This window comes from Silene latifolia, chromosome 6 (assembly GCF_048544455.1).
Source record: "Silene latifolia isolate original U9 population chromosome 6, ASM4854445v1, whole genome shotgun sequence".
Lineage (NCBI taxonomy): Eukaryota > Viridiplantae > Streptophyta > Magnoliopsida > Caryophyllales > Caryophyllaceae > Silene > Silene latifolia.
In genome coordinates, this window is record NC_133531.1 from 90,968,952 (window position 1) to 90,988,514 (window position 19,563).

The following is a 19,563-nucleotide window of genomic DNA, read 5'->3' on the forward strand; positions in this document are numbered from 1 at the left end:
TTATTATTAACACCCTGCCAGTGTTGCCCTAAATTATTAAGAATAGCATCAAAATGTTGAGTCTTAACCTTAGTCTCTACTAACCCAAAAAGTCCTATTTTATTGAGGTGCAAGAACCATTTTATTTCAGCTTGTTTATTAGGATTGTTCATGCCCCTTACATTCCAAGCACCAATATTATCCATTATTAATAGTAGCAGAAGTACCCACTCCCCCTTCCTTTTCTGGACTCTCAGTATCAGACAGAACAGCTTCCACATAAGATTTGGTAGGTGATACAGGAGGGTTATGCTCTTGTCTCACTACCTGTATTATAGGACTAACAGGAATCAAAACATTCGAGTTATGGATAATAGGGGCACCATAAGGATGTGCTGCACTGACTGATTAGTTTAAATTGTTGAGTCTAAATTGTCATTAGTGTTATAATTAGTTAAGAGGAGTCTTAGTTAGTGATTGTTGGTCAATAGTTTACAATTCGAGTCTTTAGTTAAAGGTCCTTCCCTTGGGTTCGACCCTAGCTTGCCATTTTACTAGCTTATTGTTAGGAGTAAGTAGAGTCTAGTTAGGTCTATGAATTGTTAATTTGATAGTTAATTTTAGTATTAATGACAATCGGTATTTCTCTATCAAATTCTCATAAAATTGAAAAACATCAACAGTTGACGGGAAGAAAGGATGGATCGGTCCATCTTCAAAGGCTTGCATGCTATTTTCTCTTTTGTTGGTTATTTTTTCATAAGCCTGATTCTCTTTAGTAATAATAAGTATACAAACACACAAATAACTTACTGAAGCATAGCTGATCAAATTATGGAATATATATTTAAAGCATCAGTTGGTGTCCGTTGTGACAATCATAACTTATAACCGGAAGAAAAGTGACCATTTTATACTAAAATGTGACTATAATATATGATAAAAAAAACAGAGTATGACAACCTGTTTATTATTATTGTTTTTTATCATGAAATGGTCTCTTTTTATCCAAAAAAAAACGGTCACATTTATGTCGTTGTTACTTGAGACCGTCACAAATGAGAATTTGCATTAAAGCATTACATGTTTTTAGATATTGAAAAAAACACCAGCAAGCACGCAAAGCATACACACCAGAAATGATGAAATGAAACTTAATTTAGATGGCATCCTTCCCACGTCACTTCTAAACACCATGGCCTCGTAAAGAGGCCAACAATTTAGCACCACAAAACCCGAAAGCAATACCTGCAACAAAAGTCCTTCCATACTTTCTATTCCTCTTGTGTATATTCGCATTAAACCGAACAAGAATGACGCCAAGTTTAGCAAAGCAGCCATTGTCATTGGTACAAACAACGGTGAAGCGACACCAAATTCAAAGTTGCCTTCATCGTACCTCTTGCTTTGTTCAACGTCTTGAATTTTGCTTGTTAGTTCAAAACCACGAACCGCCAAGCCACATGAGGTCAACATGTATTCTATGCATGCAAATAAGAAAGACGATACTCCACACATCCTCCATATTCTTTGGGAGTTCCACCACCTCTCAAAGGTTCCTTTCTCTAGTATAAAGTCTAAGAGGTCTTTTCCATTAGCCCCAATGTACAATAAAATGTACAAATAAAACCATGCTTCTGATACCTGTCATAGTAAATGAATTTGAGAGAAGACTAATTTCGATAAAATTTACAAAGCATTTATTTAATTAGCATTATTAATAATAATGTCCAACGGGGCTAATTTATAGATATTTTGGTTCACTAACCTTAGGAAAGATGGAAATTCCATTTAGGAGAGCAAGCTGAGGGATGAAGACATAAAAGGTGAATGGTATAGAGAGAATGGGCCAAAATGCATTATGTGTATAAGAAAGGCACATAACTAAGCCTAGTCGCCGAAATCCAAAGGTAAGGGTATTGTATTTAGAACAAAGAACATCAAGAAGTCCGATGGACCACCTCTTGCATTGGCCTAATACATCAATTAGTGTAACTGGGTAATCTCCGAAGAAGGCGGGTCTTTCTGGGTGGCAAAATATGGACTTCCAACCTTCACATTGCATTCTGTATCCCGTAAAGTAATCTTCAACCAATGATCCGTAACGAAAGCCCAACTGCAATTAAGATTAAACGCCATATGTTGCAAAAGTAACATGATATGAATAATTTTTGCGATAATTATTATATGAATTTCTTAAAAGCTAACCTCTAAGCCCCATTGCGTTTGGATTTCATAGTCGCAAGCTGCTACTCGGTATGCCAAATGTAAAACTTGTAGTGACGCAATTTTATTCTTTACCAAATGTTGAGGTCTAAGCTCTTCAATTTCTGGCTCAATAAGATTCGATGGAGGTCCAAAAAGGGCTCGACGTTGGAAAAAACACCCAGTTCCAAGGTATTTTGGACCTAGATACCCATCCATTCCTGGGGGATGTATTTGGTACTGACGTTTTTGCTCGGAATAATAAATGTCGCCTCTGTTAAGGCCCCGGAAAATCTGAGGGAATTGAACGTATGCCAATGTGGGTCGTACCACTGGATCAATGAAGTAACACATGGCCCTCTTAAGAGTTTGTGGATCATTAGAATACGTATCGCAGTCCAAAGTCAATAATATTGGTGCGTTAGTCATCGTTGCTGACACCCGAACCTTTCAAGATGCAAACGAAATATTACACAGCAAAGATAAAAACAGCGTATTTGTGAGTTTATAATCTCCCTTATTAATATAAAGGTATATATCCGTTTTATAGGTATACGAGATAAAGTTTTGTAATTCCCTACATATTATTATTATTATTATTATTATTATTATTATTATTATTATTATTATTATTATTATTATTTATTATTATTATTATTATTATTATTATTGTTATTGTTATTATTATTATTATTATTATTATTATTATTATTTTGTCTTCATCTATATAAGGGAGTAATATAACATCTGTCATTTATTGAAGAAGTTCCATTTATTAAATCAAATAATTAGTGCTTAAAGAGATTGAAAATACCTCTTATATCTACAAATAAAGTGTACTTTATTTTATGGAAACCTATGATAATAACTCCAGAGTTAAGCGTCCATTGAAAGGCGTAGTCTTAGGATAGGTGACTCCTGAAAAGGTTTCTATGATGCGCATTAGTGAAAACAAAATGCAATGGAAATGACTGGTGTTGATCAGTGGGCCAAGTAAACAACTTGGCAAGCTACCATGAGTAACTGGTTCCATTCCAAAGTCATGGTTGGGATGCTAATTTCAAGTGGTATCAGAGCAACCTTCCGACCATGTGACTTATTAGACCTAGTGGGAGTGAATTTTGGGTTAGCGGTTTTGTTGTAAGGCTCAATGAGGGTGTTGCGTTTTTCAAGTGGGGGTGATCGTAACACCACATGTTAATTAAAGAAGTCTCATTCATTAACTAAATGACTAGTGTTTAAAGAGATTAAAAATACTACTCATATCAATAAATATCGCTTTCTTTTCTAAAATTCAATAATAAAAACTGGACAATTAAGCGTGCTTGTTGGGTAGCCATGATAAGAACTCCATAGTTAAAAACGCTTGTTGGATCGAGTATAGTCTTAAGTTAGTTGACCTCCTAAGAAAGTTTCCAGGATCGCATAAGCGAAACTAAAATTGCATTGGAAATGACTCATATTGATTCGTGGATCAAGTACACAGCTTGACAAATTACCATAAATAACGGGTTCCAGTTCAACGATATAGCTAGAATGTTACATGTAATAATTGACCCGTTAAAATTATAAAACGGTTATCCTTGTCTTACACAAAGTGTGTTCATCTATAACATTTGTACTAATTACTAAACCCTATTTAAGTATTATTTTTTTTAGCATAAATTATAAAATATAGTTGGATAAGTTTTTTACATGGTAATAGAAACTTAATTTTTTTTTTTGAATAATTTAGAAAATAGACTTTTTATACCTCATCACTCAAATCTCGGTATTATAAGAGAAAATAATTTAATTCGCTATAAGGCCTAGACATTTATTCCCTCCGTTTTTGTATGGTTTCCTCTTTTTATTTTAGAAGTTTCGGTAGTTGTTTGATCACTTCAAAGAGACCGGGAATATTATTTCATGTGAATTATAAAATGGTTAAGTTATTAACTATCCTAATTTACAAGATTGAAACATCTATAAATTATAAATCTTTCATAATAAAGGGAATTATTTACTTAGCCCCATTTTTGTAAATAGAAAACATTATATTTTGCTGACTTATTTGGGCAAGTATTTTGGGTATACTAACATTTGTCTTCGATTTTTTCTATGGAATTTTAATTATAGCAGCTAATCATCTACTTCTCCGTTTCGTCATTTATTTACCTTTAAATTTTGCACAAATACCAAGGAAATAGGAGGTACCATTTAGGGAGGTTGTTATTGAGTGACAAATGAACAATACATTATTTGGATAGTCAAATTACTCTTCAAAATATTTCCAAAATAAAAAGGTACAAAACAAAATGAATGACAGCTATATAAATAAAATAGGTAAATAAATAAACGGAAAGAAGAAAGTAATATATTGTAAGCTCACTTACAATTCTATTAATATTATTTTATTTGTTTTACCCAGTTTTTACAAATATCTTATCTTATCTTATCTTATCATATATATATATATATATATATATATATATATATATATATATATATATATATATATATATATATATATATATATATATATATATATATATATATATATAAACCGGGTTGAAGCGTTGTGGATGCGCCACGTATCAACCCAGCATTAAATATAAGTATTAATTACAGTTAAACATTAAATATAAATATAATAAATGTTACATAAATATCAGCAAAATTTAATTAGAGTTTAATAAATCTATTATAAAATTGCATATAACAATTACGGTGATTTGATTTTAAATTTATAAAAAAAAATTGATAAGAAACTAAAATGTAAATAAATACGTTCATTCCGAAAAATGCTTTCATATGAGTATAATTTTCATTATATTTATTGAAATATTTTGATATGTAGAGATGATTAAAGTGAGTGTCTCACATTGTTTTACATTTACGTAAAAAAACATTTTGAGAAAGTTATAAAACTTAGACCATTAAATTCATTAAGAAAAATATATTTGGAAGAGGCATTGTATTTATTAAAAAAAAAAAAGAACTTAAAGAAAACTACTAAGAGATATATTTTTATAGTGTGGGAATGAAAAAAATTATATTGCGAGAAATTGAATACATATGATCGAGATTTTGGTAGGTTTATAGTGTGATAATGAGTATGTGTACGAGTATATATGTACACAATGATCGCGATTGCGTTTGAATAATCAAAACAAAAATAATAATTATTAAGAAATATAGTATTATAAATGGCATGAAAAAGTAGAAAACACTTTACAATTTTCTTTAATATCTTCAATTAAATATGCATACGTCAAGTATAAAATATTGATTATGACTAACTAAATATTACTTTTAGTTAAATATTTAATATGTTATCTTTTAAATACTTTGAATTTAAACCTCAAAAAATAATATTTGAGAAAGTTCAACCTATTTTATTTATAGGTAAACTCTTAAACATCATTATATATAGTTGTTTAAAAGAATAAAAGGTGCAAATTTCTTACAGATATGTTTGACACATAGCACATGCAAGACACAGTCAAAACATTTGAATAAGTTGAGTTTGGACCCTATATATTTGATACATAAATATCACATACACTTTGTACATAAAAAAAATTAAAAATTACATAAATTCTATTCCCATGATTTTGAACAATTTTTATTAATTTTAAACATAACGCATCATGAAATGATATAATTTGAGAACTTAGTGTTGATTGTTGCATTATTCGAATAAATTTTATTTTAATTAATATGATATTTGATCAGTCACAAATTTATTTATAAACGTTGATCATGCATAATTAATTATCACCTATTAGTTTTAATTAAAATAGTTTAATTAAAATTGTATGTATTTTAATTTAAAACATAGAAGTTAAACATAAAAGAATTAATTTGAAAAAAAATAATTTATTTTTATTTATAAGTAAAAATATTAGAACTTATATATGAATTATATTATTTTTCATCAATTATAATAATAAAATTATAAAACAAGCCGCGCGAAGCGCGAGATACTACCTAGTAAATCTACTATTTTTAAGATGAATCTTTCTGATTTAACTGTAAACAATCTTATTTGTTCATTAAATTAATTACTCCCTCAATTTCACTTTTATTGTCCACTTTTTGTACAATTTATATCCCAAATTAATCGTCCTATTTCTAAATATATTGAGTAGAAATAGCGAACTATCTATTATACCCCCAGTTACATTTTGCTTATATGTTGTCTGTAAATTTCGTGGTCAAAGGATATTTATGATATTTCACTACATTTTCTTAAATGTGACAGTTAAAATAGGACAATAAAAATAGGAGAGAGTAATTTATTTGGTTTTGTCTAGGGAGTTTAACTATCACAAATTCTCGTATAGACGAAAGATATTCGTCTATAGTTATAAACGGGTCAAATATTCACCCACTTTAAGCATAAGACAAGCATCAAGTCGTATAATGGGACTCAAAAATATCCCCACTTTAAACATATTTGACCGTCTTTTACTATAGACGGATATATCCGTCTATACTGAGACTAATTGTAGGGAAAATGCACGTGGTGCCCTTAAAGTTTCGATTTTTGCCCGAAATACCCAATTTTTTGTTCCGAAAAATTTCAAAAGGTTATAACCCGTGTCTACGAGTTCAGAAAGTGATATTTTTTTTCAAATCAATTATTTTTCCGAGAACTACGATTTGAAAAAAAAATATTGTCGTATTTGGATCCCGTGGCTAGGAGTTTTTGTATGTCAAAGATTTTTTTTACCGAACAAATTTTGAGTGACCATATCTCTTGGTCACGAATTCCAAACTCGATAATTTTTTTTTCAAGTCGTAATTCTCGAAAAGATAATCAATTTGGAGAAAAAAAATCGTTACTTTTTAAGCTCGTAAACACGAGTTATAGCCTCTTAAAGTTTTTCGGATAAAAAAATTGAGTATTTCGGACAAAACATCAAAGTTCAAGGGCACCGCGTGCATTTTCCATACTAGGCCAAATTCAAAGAGACATAAGTGAAAAAAGTGCATAGCTTACCAGTGCATTGAGTGCGCCAGCCTTAAAGCGATGTGGATATGACTTATTTTTCTCTCTGGAAACGTATACCAAGTTGGGGGTTACTTGACTGTCAGTGTCCTTGTCCTTCTGACTACTTAGCAATACCTTAATAAACAAAATATGCACCCTTTAATTATTGTATGCAAAAGAAAAAATAATTACACTTATATAAGAGTATTGTATATTTGTATAAAAAATCCAGTTGAGTTTTTATGTATTTTTTTTTCAAATTTTTTTAAAAATAATTAGGTTATATTTAGTTTTTTGACATCAAAATTCAAAACTAAAATTTAATTGAATTCATATGTATTGGTTGTGAGTTTTATTTTTCCATATAATTTTTTGAATTCAATATTTATGTAAAGAAGCACATAAACTTAACCATAAAGCCAAAAAGTTTTTTAGAAAAGCTCAAATACTCCACACTTTTTTTATTAAGTTTACAAACTAAACTGTTTATATTCACAAAAGAGAATATAATACGTACTTCGTAATAAAATGATCAGAATACGTAATAGAACTATTTAAAAAAGAATTCCCACCTGAATCACAGTGGGATGATTATGAGGAGAAAAATCGTTGGTCCATTTACCAAAAACGTGTCCCATATCCTCATCATCAAATTCACCCTGCCCTCTTTCAAACGCATTTTCAACCCGAACTTTCATAGTTTCATACAAACTCTGCATCGAAGAAATCAAGCAACGATATAATTAATGGCAATGATTGATGCTTGTTCCCTTCATGAATTAAATCCGAATAGAAGGAATTGTTATAAACGAAGGCACTGTAACATTGGCAAATACTAGAGATTAGAAATGACTCCGATATTTGAGAATGATGTGTTGTAGTCAAAATGGCGCTGACTTAAATTTATTGTGGCACGTACACAGTAGAGATTCCAGGATTTGAATCCAACGGGGTACGGGAATTCAATAATCAAGAAACGTAAGGCTGTTAGTAGGCTGTTTCGGATAATTCACGAGGTACCCTTAAGGTTTGCCACTTTGCACGAAATACCCAAATTTTTTATCCGGAAATCTTAAAGAGGTCATAACTCATGTTTACGAGTTCCTAAAGTGACGAATTTTTTTTCCAAATCGCTCATCTTTCCGATAACTACAATTTGAAAAAAAAAAATTGTCGCATTTGGATTCCGCTACTAGGAGTTATTGTGCGTCAAAGTTTGTTTTGACCGAACAAACTTTGAGTGAGCATATCTCCTAGTCACGAGTTCCAAACTCGTCAAACTTTTTTTTCAAATCGTAGTACTCAGAAAGATGATCGATTTGAAAAAAAAAAAATCTTCACTTCCTGAGTTCGGAAACACGAGTTATGGCATCTTTAAGTTTTCCGGATCAAAAGTTTGGGTATTTTGTGCAAAGTGGCCAATTTAAGGGGTACCGCGTGAATTATCCGAATAAAAATTTACAGTCTAAGGCTCTGTTTGGCAAGGCATTTCAGGTACCTTACTTGGTCAAAGTAGCTTATTTGACCAAAATTTCAGGTACCTTATTTTTCCGTAAGCGTTTGGCAAGTAGCTTATTTAACCAAATAAGCTACCTGAAATGAAATGCTACCTAGAGTAGCATTTGAGATTTCAGGTACCTGATTTGATGTAATTTTCCCTTTTTACCCCTTCATTCTATACTATTAAATAATTATCATATCCTTTTACATCATTTCATCAAAATCAGTTACCTTTTCAGTTAGTTTGCCAAACATTTTTTTTATATAATCAGCTATCTTATCAGCTCCTAATTTTCAGCTACCTTATCAGTTACCTTTTCAGTTTGATTAGCTTTTCGGTTTTACTACCTTTTTGTTTGTTGCATTTTGATTATTTAAACAGAGCCTAAAAGTGCAATTCCAATATAAAAACATATATATTTTCAGCTGCTTTTTTGAGACGGTCCCACGATAAATTTATTTAGAGCAAATCCAATGGTAAGTGGATATCTTCTAGCTTAACAAATCCACATCTTATCCTAAGTTACAATCATTTTAAGGAACTAAACTATTTTAATGGTTTAGGTACTTTTATATTAGCTTGACATGAATCATAAATTCCAATAAATCAAACCTAATTTATGAAACTAATTTTCCTATTGGTTGTTTTGTATAATGGGTCAATTTAAACAACTAGCTTAATAAAGCTAGTTGTTTGAGGCAAGCCATCTTAGAAGGTCTTCTCCAATGGTGTAGCAACTAACTTGCAATTTTAAGAAATTGCAAGCGAGTCCCTAAACTACATCATTGGACTTGCTCTTAGTGTCCACTAACCCAAGTAGCATGGACACTCTTAACCGGTCGTCCCGTGTCCAACACCATCTCGGACACCAATACTCGTGGGACACGCGCGCATAAACATGTCGAACACCTATAAAGTCGTGTCTAACTTTATTCATTTATTTGGGCACGTGTCCGACGAGTCCATGGCATTTGTACACATCTCGGACATGTGTCCATGGTATTTATTTGGACACATTATAGACACACCTTCAAACGGAATCAAGTTAAATTTACGGTGGATAGTATGCGTTATTTTATAGCGAGGAGATGATTTGGGGAGCGAATGATGTTCTTTAAACGAGGAGTGAGATCTCGAAAAAGATTGATTAGAAGATGAGTTTGCATAGGAAAGGAGAATGCGTTATAGCCAAGGTCAAGTTGTATCTTCACTTATTTAAATTTAATATTAAATACTTTTAAAAAATAATATCGAACGTTAATAACTATAAGCTATAGATTTTATTAATTTTAAATAACCTGTCTCGTGTCCTAAATTTCATGAGGTGTCGTGTCACGTATCCATATTGTATTCGTGTGTCTGTATTCGTGTGTCTGTATCCGTTTTGGTGTTACCTAACCACTAGCAAAGTTATAATATTAAGGAAATCGAGTATGAAAGTAACAAAATAGTTACGAAATGAGGTCAAATAGTTTACTAATTTGATCACGGTCAACGATAAAATGGCTATGCTAATTTGGGCCAGAGCCGTCGATAAAAGGGTAAAGAAAATCATCATGCATAAAGGAGCATAAGAAAATGGTCTCTCAATGTAAAACTCAAGAGTTTAGATAGGTCACTCGGCCGAGTATAGGGTTATACTCGACCGAGTGTGCTGTACTTAACCGGGTAGAATGGATTAAGTGCTGGAGATTGGGTTATTTTGGATTCTGCTTAGGGTGCACTCAGCCGAGTAGTTGGTATACTCGACCGAGTACTCTGGTGTACTCAATCGGGTACACCGGTCTGGGAATTATTGCGCGGTTTGGAACTTTAGGATTGACTTAAGGTGTATATATACCCCATAATTAGTCATTATAATTCGCCATTTATTACTCCAATCACTCTCAAAACTCTCACTAGATCTTTCATAAACCCTAGTTGAGGAGATTAATCTAAGATTTGGGGTTTTTGCATCAATTCTAGTCTTCCTTTCCCCTTTTCCATTGTAAGTCACTATTTATATATGCTTTTAATTTAGTTATTGTTGTTGTTATAATAGTAGAATTTGGGGGAAATTGAAGGAATTGTTAATAAGATGTTAGCAGGCCCGTCTAAACTTAAGTGCTGCTCTATGTGCAATGGCAGTGGGCCTCAAAAGTTTGGGGCCCAAATCTTGTCTAGCCATATAATTAAAAAAACGGATAATTCACGCGGTACCCCTAAAGTTGGCCACTTTGCACAAAATACCCAAATTTTTTATCCGAAAAACTTAAAGAGGTCATAACTCGTGTTTACGAACTCAGAATGTGAAATTTTTGTTTTCAAATCGATCATCTTTCCGAGTACTACGATTTGAAAAAAAGGTTTGACGAGTTTGGAACTCGTGACCAGGAGATATGCTCACTCAAAATTTGTTTGGTCGAAAAATCTTTGACGCACAATAACTCCTAGTAGCGGAATCCAAATGCGACAATTTTTTTTTTCAAATTTTAGTTCTCGGAAAGATGAGCGATTTGGAAAAAAAATTCGTCACTTTTGGAACTCTTAAACACGAGTTATGACCTCTTTAAAATTTCCGGATCAAAAATTTGGGTATTTCGTGCAAAGTGGCAAACCTTAAGGGTACCGCGTGAATTATCCGTTAAAAAAAAAATAGAAACAAAGGTTGTATACTTGCGTGACTTATGTATGTTATAGTGTCTAGTCAATCCTCTTTGCACTTCACTCCAATATCCTTCCCCAGATATAGGAAGTAATTGATTTTCTTTCCAAACAAATTAAATTTCCTCTTTAATTTTCCCAAAACTTATCACGTTCAAAATTTTGTAAAGTTTAAATATGATTATCCTAAATCAATTACTCAAATCATTTCAAGTTTATAATTAGAAAGATTGGAATCAAAATCAAAACTTTGTAATATACTTGAGTTCCAAAGAGATCGAAATAGGTAATATGTTGTCTTAGTTTTAATGAATTATTATGTGTTATTATGGGTGATAGTCGATTTCTTGTGAACTTGTCCGACAATCGATTATGAAAATTTAATAGAGTAATCCGTTTTAAGAAAAACTTCGCGAAAGAATCGTTTTTCAGTTCTTTGATTTTTTAAATTTGGGGCCTCATATTTTTTTGGCACCGGACCTCCACTTTACTTGAGACGGCCCTGTGTTATAGTTGCGGACTTGAGTAATCCCCTTACTACTAAGAGAATAATAGGTTCTCTTATCTTTCCCGCCTAAACTATATTTACTTATAATTGGGCTCCTTTCTAAATACAAAACTATAAATAAATAATAGGCTACTAATTAGCGTTCCACAATCCCATCGTATAAACTATACATAAATTTTACTCACATTATTAAATTACTGTATCGCCTCATATTTTCAATAACCCTCCTTATTATTTCCTTTTCCATTTATTCACAATATCTTTCCTATTTCTATTTTTGGAAAGTGTTTGTGTTGTCCAAATTTAATTGTATGGCGGGCAGTGTGTTTGTGTGGTCAAAATTTAATTATATTGGTGGGATAGTATGTTTCCTTAATCTTTGTACCAAAATGAAAGAGGGGGGGGTATTGAGAATAGCAGAGGAGTATGTTTTAACAAAAAACTACAATAATAGCTATACACTTCACAGAAATATTTTATATGGATAAAAAAGAATCATGTGTTATTTATGTTAATTTGACAATGTTATTAATAAGAAATAATGTTTTTTATTAAAAAAATTAGTTTAACAGTCAATTCATTTAGGCTAAAAATATCCAGCTTTATCTCTGTTACCTCTTATTACTACGCATTTTTAAATAGTTAAATTCTCTATAAAAAAAGATCTAAAAACCCACGCTTTCGCGCGGGATCCACACTAGTTAGATGATTAAATTAGTGAAATCTGCCAATTAGAATGTTGTAGAACCTATATTGTGATTGGAATTACTTGATCAATTGTAGGAGGAGACTTCATAGAGGAGACATTCTAGTAAATTGCTTGTGATTGAAGTATTGCTTTAAGGTAAGGTTTCCTTACTCGATTATTGATTGTATGAATGCTTGAATATGTGAATATTGTTGTTAATCATGTGTTATTTGTTGAAGTTAGCATTATATCATTGAGATTTGATAATTGTGACATATTAGTTGTGTTAATCATTGATACATGGAGTTGTGGCATAATTGTGAATCATAATAATTGTGGAATTGACATATGGTGTTGTGGATTGAGTTATTTGTGTATGGTTGTAGATTTGTGGTGGTGTGGTGGTGTAGAGTTGCTTGTGTTAGTGAGGCGCTGCGGGAGGTCGTCCTCACGCCCAGATCACTCCTCGAGGTTTCCCACCTCAAGGAGGACGTGCACATTAATGGTCTTGAGGTACTAGGATTCGTGTTGCGATGCGAATCTAGCAGGGACTCCGGGTCGCGAACCGGATTGGTATACCGTGTTGCGATGCGGATACCGGCCTTTTGGGCTGCGATCCGACTGTTTATGGCGGTGTTGTGACGCCGCATCGAGTTATTTGGAGTTAGAGTCGGATTTGGAGGAGGAGGTGTGATATGTGTGTTCTACTCATTAATATTTCATATTGTATTGTGAGCATTAGTATTAATAAGACTGACTTGTAAACGTTTTCAAAACTGTTATGATCCATATGATATTTCTGGTGATATTGGGGAGCAGCTAGTTGTAGGTTTTGGATTTGTTGATGAAAGGGGGCATGAAACGAGATATTGACAATTAGAGTCTAGTCGAGCGGTCATACTAGGATCGATATAGACTTTATTAGAGTTGCTCGTTGTAGTTTCCAGACCCTGTATATTGTAGAATCCATTTTGTATTAATCACTAAACTTTGGACTTTATTAGATGGTTCTTGATTGAAGTTTTGATGCACTACCTCGAAAAACTAAGATGGTAACCCTCCCATTTGCTAAGGAAGATCTTGTTAAAGGCTCCATGGTAATGAGGATTATACTCAAGATACCGTCTAGTCCAAATATTTGAGTATACAAAATTAACAAAACTGTTATGAAATATTATATTATATTACTATATAAATGTCCATATTTTAGATAATTCAAAACTAGATTATCTTATATAAACTTTACTTCATTGTGCACCCCTTATAATGTAATAAGAATATAGTTCTGTCTCTCTTATATTCTCTACTTTCTCCTTATAATTATGTGATTACGATAGATGTTACAAGAAGAAAAGTGCTTGGCGACACCGGTAAAAAATAGAAAAAAATTAAAAAGCAATTTTCATTTTTTTCACCAATATCGTAGGGATAAAATCGTAATTCACAATCTATTATATTAATAAAATAAAATATAAAGGATACTAGTTAAAACTATTCTATCTAATATTTCTAAAATTTGAAAAGTAAGATAACTCTTCCGTCTACTCAAGTTTCATTACCATTGTCTCTAAGACACATGAAGAAAAAAAAAAACAATTAATGTACACAATTACTTTTATGTTGCATATATTAGGCAAACTGCAAGTGAACGCCATAATTATGTTTTAATATTGGATTGTTCACAATCTTCACCTGATAACTTCTACCCAATCATATTTTATAAATTTTTACTTTGATGAACTTCGTCGAATAATGGAGTATTCATCAAGTGCCAGTTCTGATGATAATGAAGTATACTTGCTTACAAATTGGTCTGATAATAACATAGATTATTTTTATTTATTTATTAGATGAAAACTTTAATTATTGTGTAATTGATAATATTAGTTAAAATCTCCAATTTGTCCGTCACTAGCATTTTGTTTGAAAATCAAAATAGTTAATCATATTACAATTTATCCCGGTTGTTGCTGAACTTGAGTAACATCCAGTGGCGCTATCTCATTTGCCTTACAGGGATAAGGACACTCAAAGAAGTGGCATGGTCAATTATAATAGAAAAGTCCGACTCAATGATGCGGTTCTAATTTACGCACTTTTAACCCTTTAACTAGCCTCGTATTGCATGCTATTTGTGTAAGTTAGGGTCGTTGCAATTACGGCTGAGCAAAACCGTATACCCGATACGGTTTTCAAAACCGTATCGGGTATACGGTTTTTAAATTCACAATTTTGTCGATACGGATCCGACCCGGTTTAGCCGTATACCCGGTTTTCGTATACCCGGTTTTTCCGTATATCCGGTTTTCGTATACCCGGATACAGATTTCACTTGTTTGTTGTTCAATTTATTGCATACGCGATAAAACCGGTACACCCTAGCTTAAATTTAATAATAGGTTACATATTAAAATAATTAAAATTTCAATATTCATTATACAAATGCATTAGGGAAAAAAAAAGTGGACAAGTTAAAGCGATTTTGGTTAAATTATTTAGTTTTTGTAAGATATTTTTGGTTTTTTATTTTTTTCAAAACCCGTATCAGAAACCGTATACCCGGTTTTGTTTTTGCCCGACCCGGATACGATACAGTTTTTTGAAAACCGTATCGTGTATACGGAAATCCGTATCGTATATACGGAAATTCGTTTAATTGAAACCGTATACCGTATCGTATTCGTATATTAAAACCGTTTCGTATAGTTTTGCTCACCCCTAGTTGCAATAGTCTTTAACTTACTATTTGTTATTCTAGAAGATTTTATGCCTTTTGTAAGACATGAAGCAAAAAAGGCGGAAATCACGCGTTTAATGAGCATTTAGGAGCTAAATGGATGGTTCTAATGAGCATGAAGCAGAGACTAGACCAAGGACCCCTAGGCCATAAATCAAGGTTTTGGGTGATAAAGGTTCAAATACCCACGACCCATAGCCAATCCCCACGGATTTGGGGGCAGGAAAAGCAAGAAGCAAGCATTAATAGGCCAGCTCTCTCGAGCAAGAAGCAATCATAAGTGCGAAAATATTAGTTGAGAGGAAGAGTCAAGACTTAAGAGTCAACATGAATGACAATGTTTAGATTATGAGTTGCGAAGAAGTATGATTATTGAAATTATCAAAAAGAATTTTACTAAGACAGCTTGTTATGTGTTTTGAGAATAAAGTCCTCTTTTCATTTAGTAGTGTTTTTCTAGAAATATTTTTAACGAGACATGTTCTTTAATAATGGCGACAACAAGGAGGTGTGTTATGAAATACTCCATCCTTCCTATTTATATTATCCCACTTTCAACTTTGGATGGATTTAAGAAAATACTAATTAATTGAAAATGATGAGTGATTGAAGTGTAAATAGTTAATAAGTTCAGAAAGGACACAATTGTTTTAGAATATTTTTTTTAGGGAAGAGAACAATAAAACTGGGATGGAGGGGGTGTTATCTAGTGGATATCCATTACCTCAATAAAACTCTCTAGAGTATACGTCTCTCATAAAGACCCTCTGTCTTAAGAAAGTTATATATATTGTATATATGAACCTATCTCTTATATGTATCTATGTCCTTTATATATGTATATAGATAAAGATCTTGATATCGGAATAATAGACACAACTAATACTGCCTCTTTATAATTATCTATCATCCTAATTTTATAATTCTTAGGGCTCGTTTGTTTCATACGGGAATTAAACTCATGTGTTAGTTTACAATTCACATGATAATTCCCTACAAACAAATGGGGTAACCAAGCAACTTCCAAAAACTACAATTCAAGGAATTCTAGAATTAAGTTTAGATTCAGAGATTCAAAGACCTCTTTTATGATTGTGATTATAGTAAAAGTGTTCTGTGACTTGCTTTAGTTGAAGCTGGGCATTAAATTTAGATTCAGAGATTTTGTTCATTGGCATGTTAATGGCGGGGGAGGACTAAGTTGCAGATGAAGTATATTGGTGCGTGTCATGTAGCACTCATATACCTATTTTGGAAGGTCAGAAATGACATGATTCAAAAATTATATAAGGAGGCCTGAAAATCTAGTTCAGCAAATACATGACGATATACAAACCAGATTCTCCAGGATGAATACAAGCGTGTTGAAGTTAAAGGAAAGAAACTGGTTGCCAAAGATTCACTGATTTCATTTTTGTACACGTTGAAAATTTAAAAATCCAAAGATTTTAGATTTTTAGTTAATTTTTCGAATTTACCTTATAAAATTACTCTTTTACCCCGCTGAAATTCCCTAACGAGGAATCCCTAGTTCCGCCATAAATTTTGGACAAACAAATAAAATCATTTTCCAATTCACTAATTTTCAATTCAGCTATTTTTAAAGTGTCGATGAAACATCACCTAAGCATCACTAGTCTTAGACCTCTGATTGTTGTATCGTGAATTGATACCCAAATCACGTTATTATAATATGCATCATAAAGAAAACCATTTTGTTCTATAGTGCGTTGATCGTGAACTCCCACATAACCTACTACCTAGAAATTATAAACTAAATTATTGACCATCAAAGGCAAATAGGCAATATAGTAATCACAATCCAATAACGTAGTCCTCGCTTTAAATAATCACAAGCCGCACTCCATTACTAGACTAATCGTTGTAATCAATGTAATTATTCGCAAGGAATAAAAGTCTACATCGTTCTAAAGGAAACAACGGAGGAATTCCAATTGCATTGGCTTTATGTGGTGTGTCACGAGATTAAGATGGAGGGGATATAAGATGAGTCATGAAAGTGGGATAAATGATCTCAACTCATTTGTTAAGAGTAAATACTAAGTATTACGATAACTCTTACAACAAGTTTAATGGTTGTTTTTATTTTTGAGCAGTGGCAGAGGCAGGATTTTAAGTCTGCGAGAGCGGAAGGATAATATTATAAGGAGATGTCGAAAAAATTCAAAAGTTAACTAAAAATTTCGAAATTTTCAAACGCCAACGGAGGCGAGTGCCCCTGCTATCCCCCCCCCCCCCCCTCGCTCCACCACTGTTTTTGAGTTTGTCAATAATGATTTAAAAATAAAATTCTTCCAATGGGTGTAAATTGAGTTTGTCGAAATAAAAACTACGTTCTAATTTAAGAAATAAAGTTGTTAGTTTATTGTAATGGTAAAATACATTAAAGGGGAGAAAAATTAGTAGTGAATTCTAATCATGAATGAAGTAATAAGTTTTTCCTTTGAGATAAAATGTTCTTAAATTTAGAAGTTGGCCTGGCGAAAAATAAAGTAGGATATAAAGTTCTTCCATTACTCTTATCTTTATACTCTGTAGAAGGTTTCATATTCATCCTAGTTGTGTAATGTAAAGAGAAACAATAATACCACTACACTTTTGTTTAACGCGACAAAAATACATGTTAAATCTAAGATATTGTACTATTTAGTGTTTTACAAACATGAGTGACATTATTAATTTTGATAGTAACATTATACCTTTCCAATATAAATGGGAAGTCCTGCAAACGAAGGTGCCATGAGCCCACAAGGTGGTATTCCCTCCGTTTTGTTTACTCCGTATATGTTATTTTAAGATCTTGCACTGATTTACAAAAGTATGGTGTACCATTTGTTATGTATAATAATCGATCTTTGAAAATATAATACTCCGTAGTAAATATTTTTCCACTAATCAAATTGCTATAAGTAACATTTTTTTTTTCCTTAATGATTAATGTTTTGGAAATGTAGACACTATATAATTCTATGTTAAACCACATAAAAATAAAATAATTTCATTTAAAACGACATGTAAAAAGAGAGTGTAATTTTATCTAAAACGACTTATAAAAACGGTACTAGATTTATCATTACACTTTAGATACAACGAGTTGACGGAATGACCAATTACCATTTTAGATAAAATTACACCACTGACTTTACGTCTTGATTAGCCTACAGTGCATAATATTAAAAAGGGTGGTCGTAGATTATTTACCTTCAATTTATGAGCTTGAGGTAAGCATGAACTATTGTAGGAGGTGCCACTAAAGTACGCCTCAGGACTCCTCTCCACAACATGGTTGTCTCTGCAGAACGGCAACCAGTGACGTGCGAACCGTGCAGCCTCCAGGAACGCAAAAAGGGTTACTTTGGATCCACCGTCGTCAGACACGTAAATTGATAACTTTTCTGGCGGGTAATCGTACGCCATGACGGACAAAGCCGTGTTTACTGTCCCCATGGGTGGCTCCTTATGCGGGTCTGTGGTGCAAATGAAGATGTCCATTGCCGGCAACTCCACAGCTTTCTCCCTTACTAAATTTTCTAGGTTTTCTGGGAACTCGTAGCGGCGGATAGGGGCGATGTGGAAAGATTGGGTGGTGATCCATGTGAAGGCAAGGACGATGTCCGAGATGAAGTGGAAGGAGAAAATTGAGAGGGTCTGTGTAAGGTGGCGGTATAGAAGAGCTAGTATCGCCACCGCGTAAACCACCATGTAAAGTCGGTTGAATAGAGTTCGCCTGAGTGGCTTGTGAGTGTGGAGCGGAGTGACGGAGGTGCTCGTTTTATCTGAACTCTCCATACCCACATATCACGCTGCTAGTGATAAGTTTAGTTAATAAGTTTTCTTGTGTAAATCAGTATGGTATGAATGTATAACATAATGGAAAATGATTCCCTACGTTTTATATAAACACAAGTACTGAATATGGTAGCATAACAAATGACTGAGACACCTAAAAATATAAAATGACAACAAATGACCGGGACAAAGGGAGTATTAAATTAAGTGTGATAATTAAACTATGGATTTATTAATTAAATCCAAGTTGTATAAGATGACACATGATTTTGACGTGGCTCGATCTCATAATAAGAGATCTACGTTCACTTTGAACTTATGAATTAAATTCAAATTTGTATACGCCTTTCATCCAGGTTAATTTGTTTGCTTTTGGTTTTGATATAAAGATCAAGGAAAAAGGAGGGGGTCAATTAATTACTCTCTCCTATTATATACTCCCTCTGTCCCGGTCATTTGTTGTCCTTTGGTTTTGGCACAAAGACCAAGGAAAGAGGAGATGACCAATAGCTAA

The 19,563-nt window shown here is 32.7% G+C and overlaps 1 protein-coding gene across 1 annotated transcript; it reads right to left on the reverse strand.

The window, feature by feature from the left end:
* Nucleotides 1-1,004: 1,004 nt before the first annotated feature.
* LOC141588339 (cellulose synthase-like protein G3) lies at nucleotides 1,005-19,049 on the reverse strand. Its single transcript, XM_074409786.1, has 6 exons — nucleotides 18,462-19,049; nucleotides 7,735-7,875; nucleotides 7,172-7,297; nucleotides 2,188-2,631; nucleotides 1,748-2,095; nucleotides 1,005-1,623 (listed from the first exon to the last, which is right to left on the reverse strand). Exons 1-6 carry the CDS (start codon nucleotides 19,047-19,049, stop codon nucleotides 1,069-1,071), a joined length of 2,202 nt encoding a protein of 733 aa, XP_074265887.1. The 3' UTR covers nucleotides 1,005-1,068.
* Between the last annotated feature and the right edge of the window lie 514 nt (nucleotides 19,050-19,563).

Bases quoted from the DNA above. Each gene is read 5' to 3' on its own strand.
- LOC141588339 (XM_074409786.1), bottom strand. From the start codon at position 19,049: ATGGAGAGTTCAGATAAAACGAGCACCTCCGTCACTCCGCTCCACACT. The intron at 2,632-7,171 runs GTAAGCTATGCA...GCATCTTGAAAG, and splicing joins CTGGCGCACTCAATGCACTG to GTTCGGGTGTCAGCAACGAT. The intron at 2,096-2,187 runs GTTAGCTTTTAA...TCTTAATTGCAG, and splicing joins AAACGCAATGGGGCTTAGAG to TTGGGCTTTCGTTACGGATC.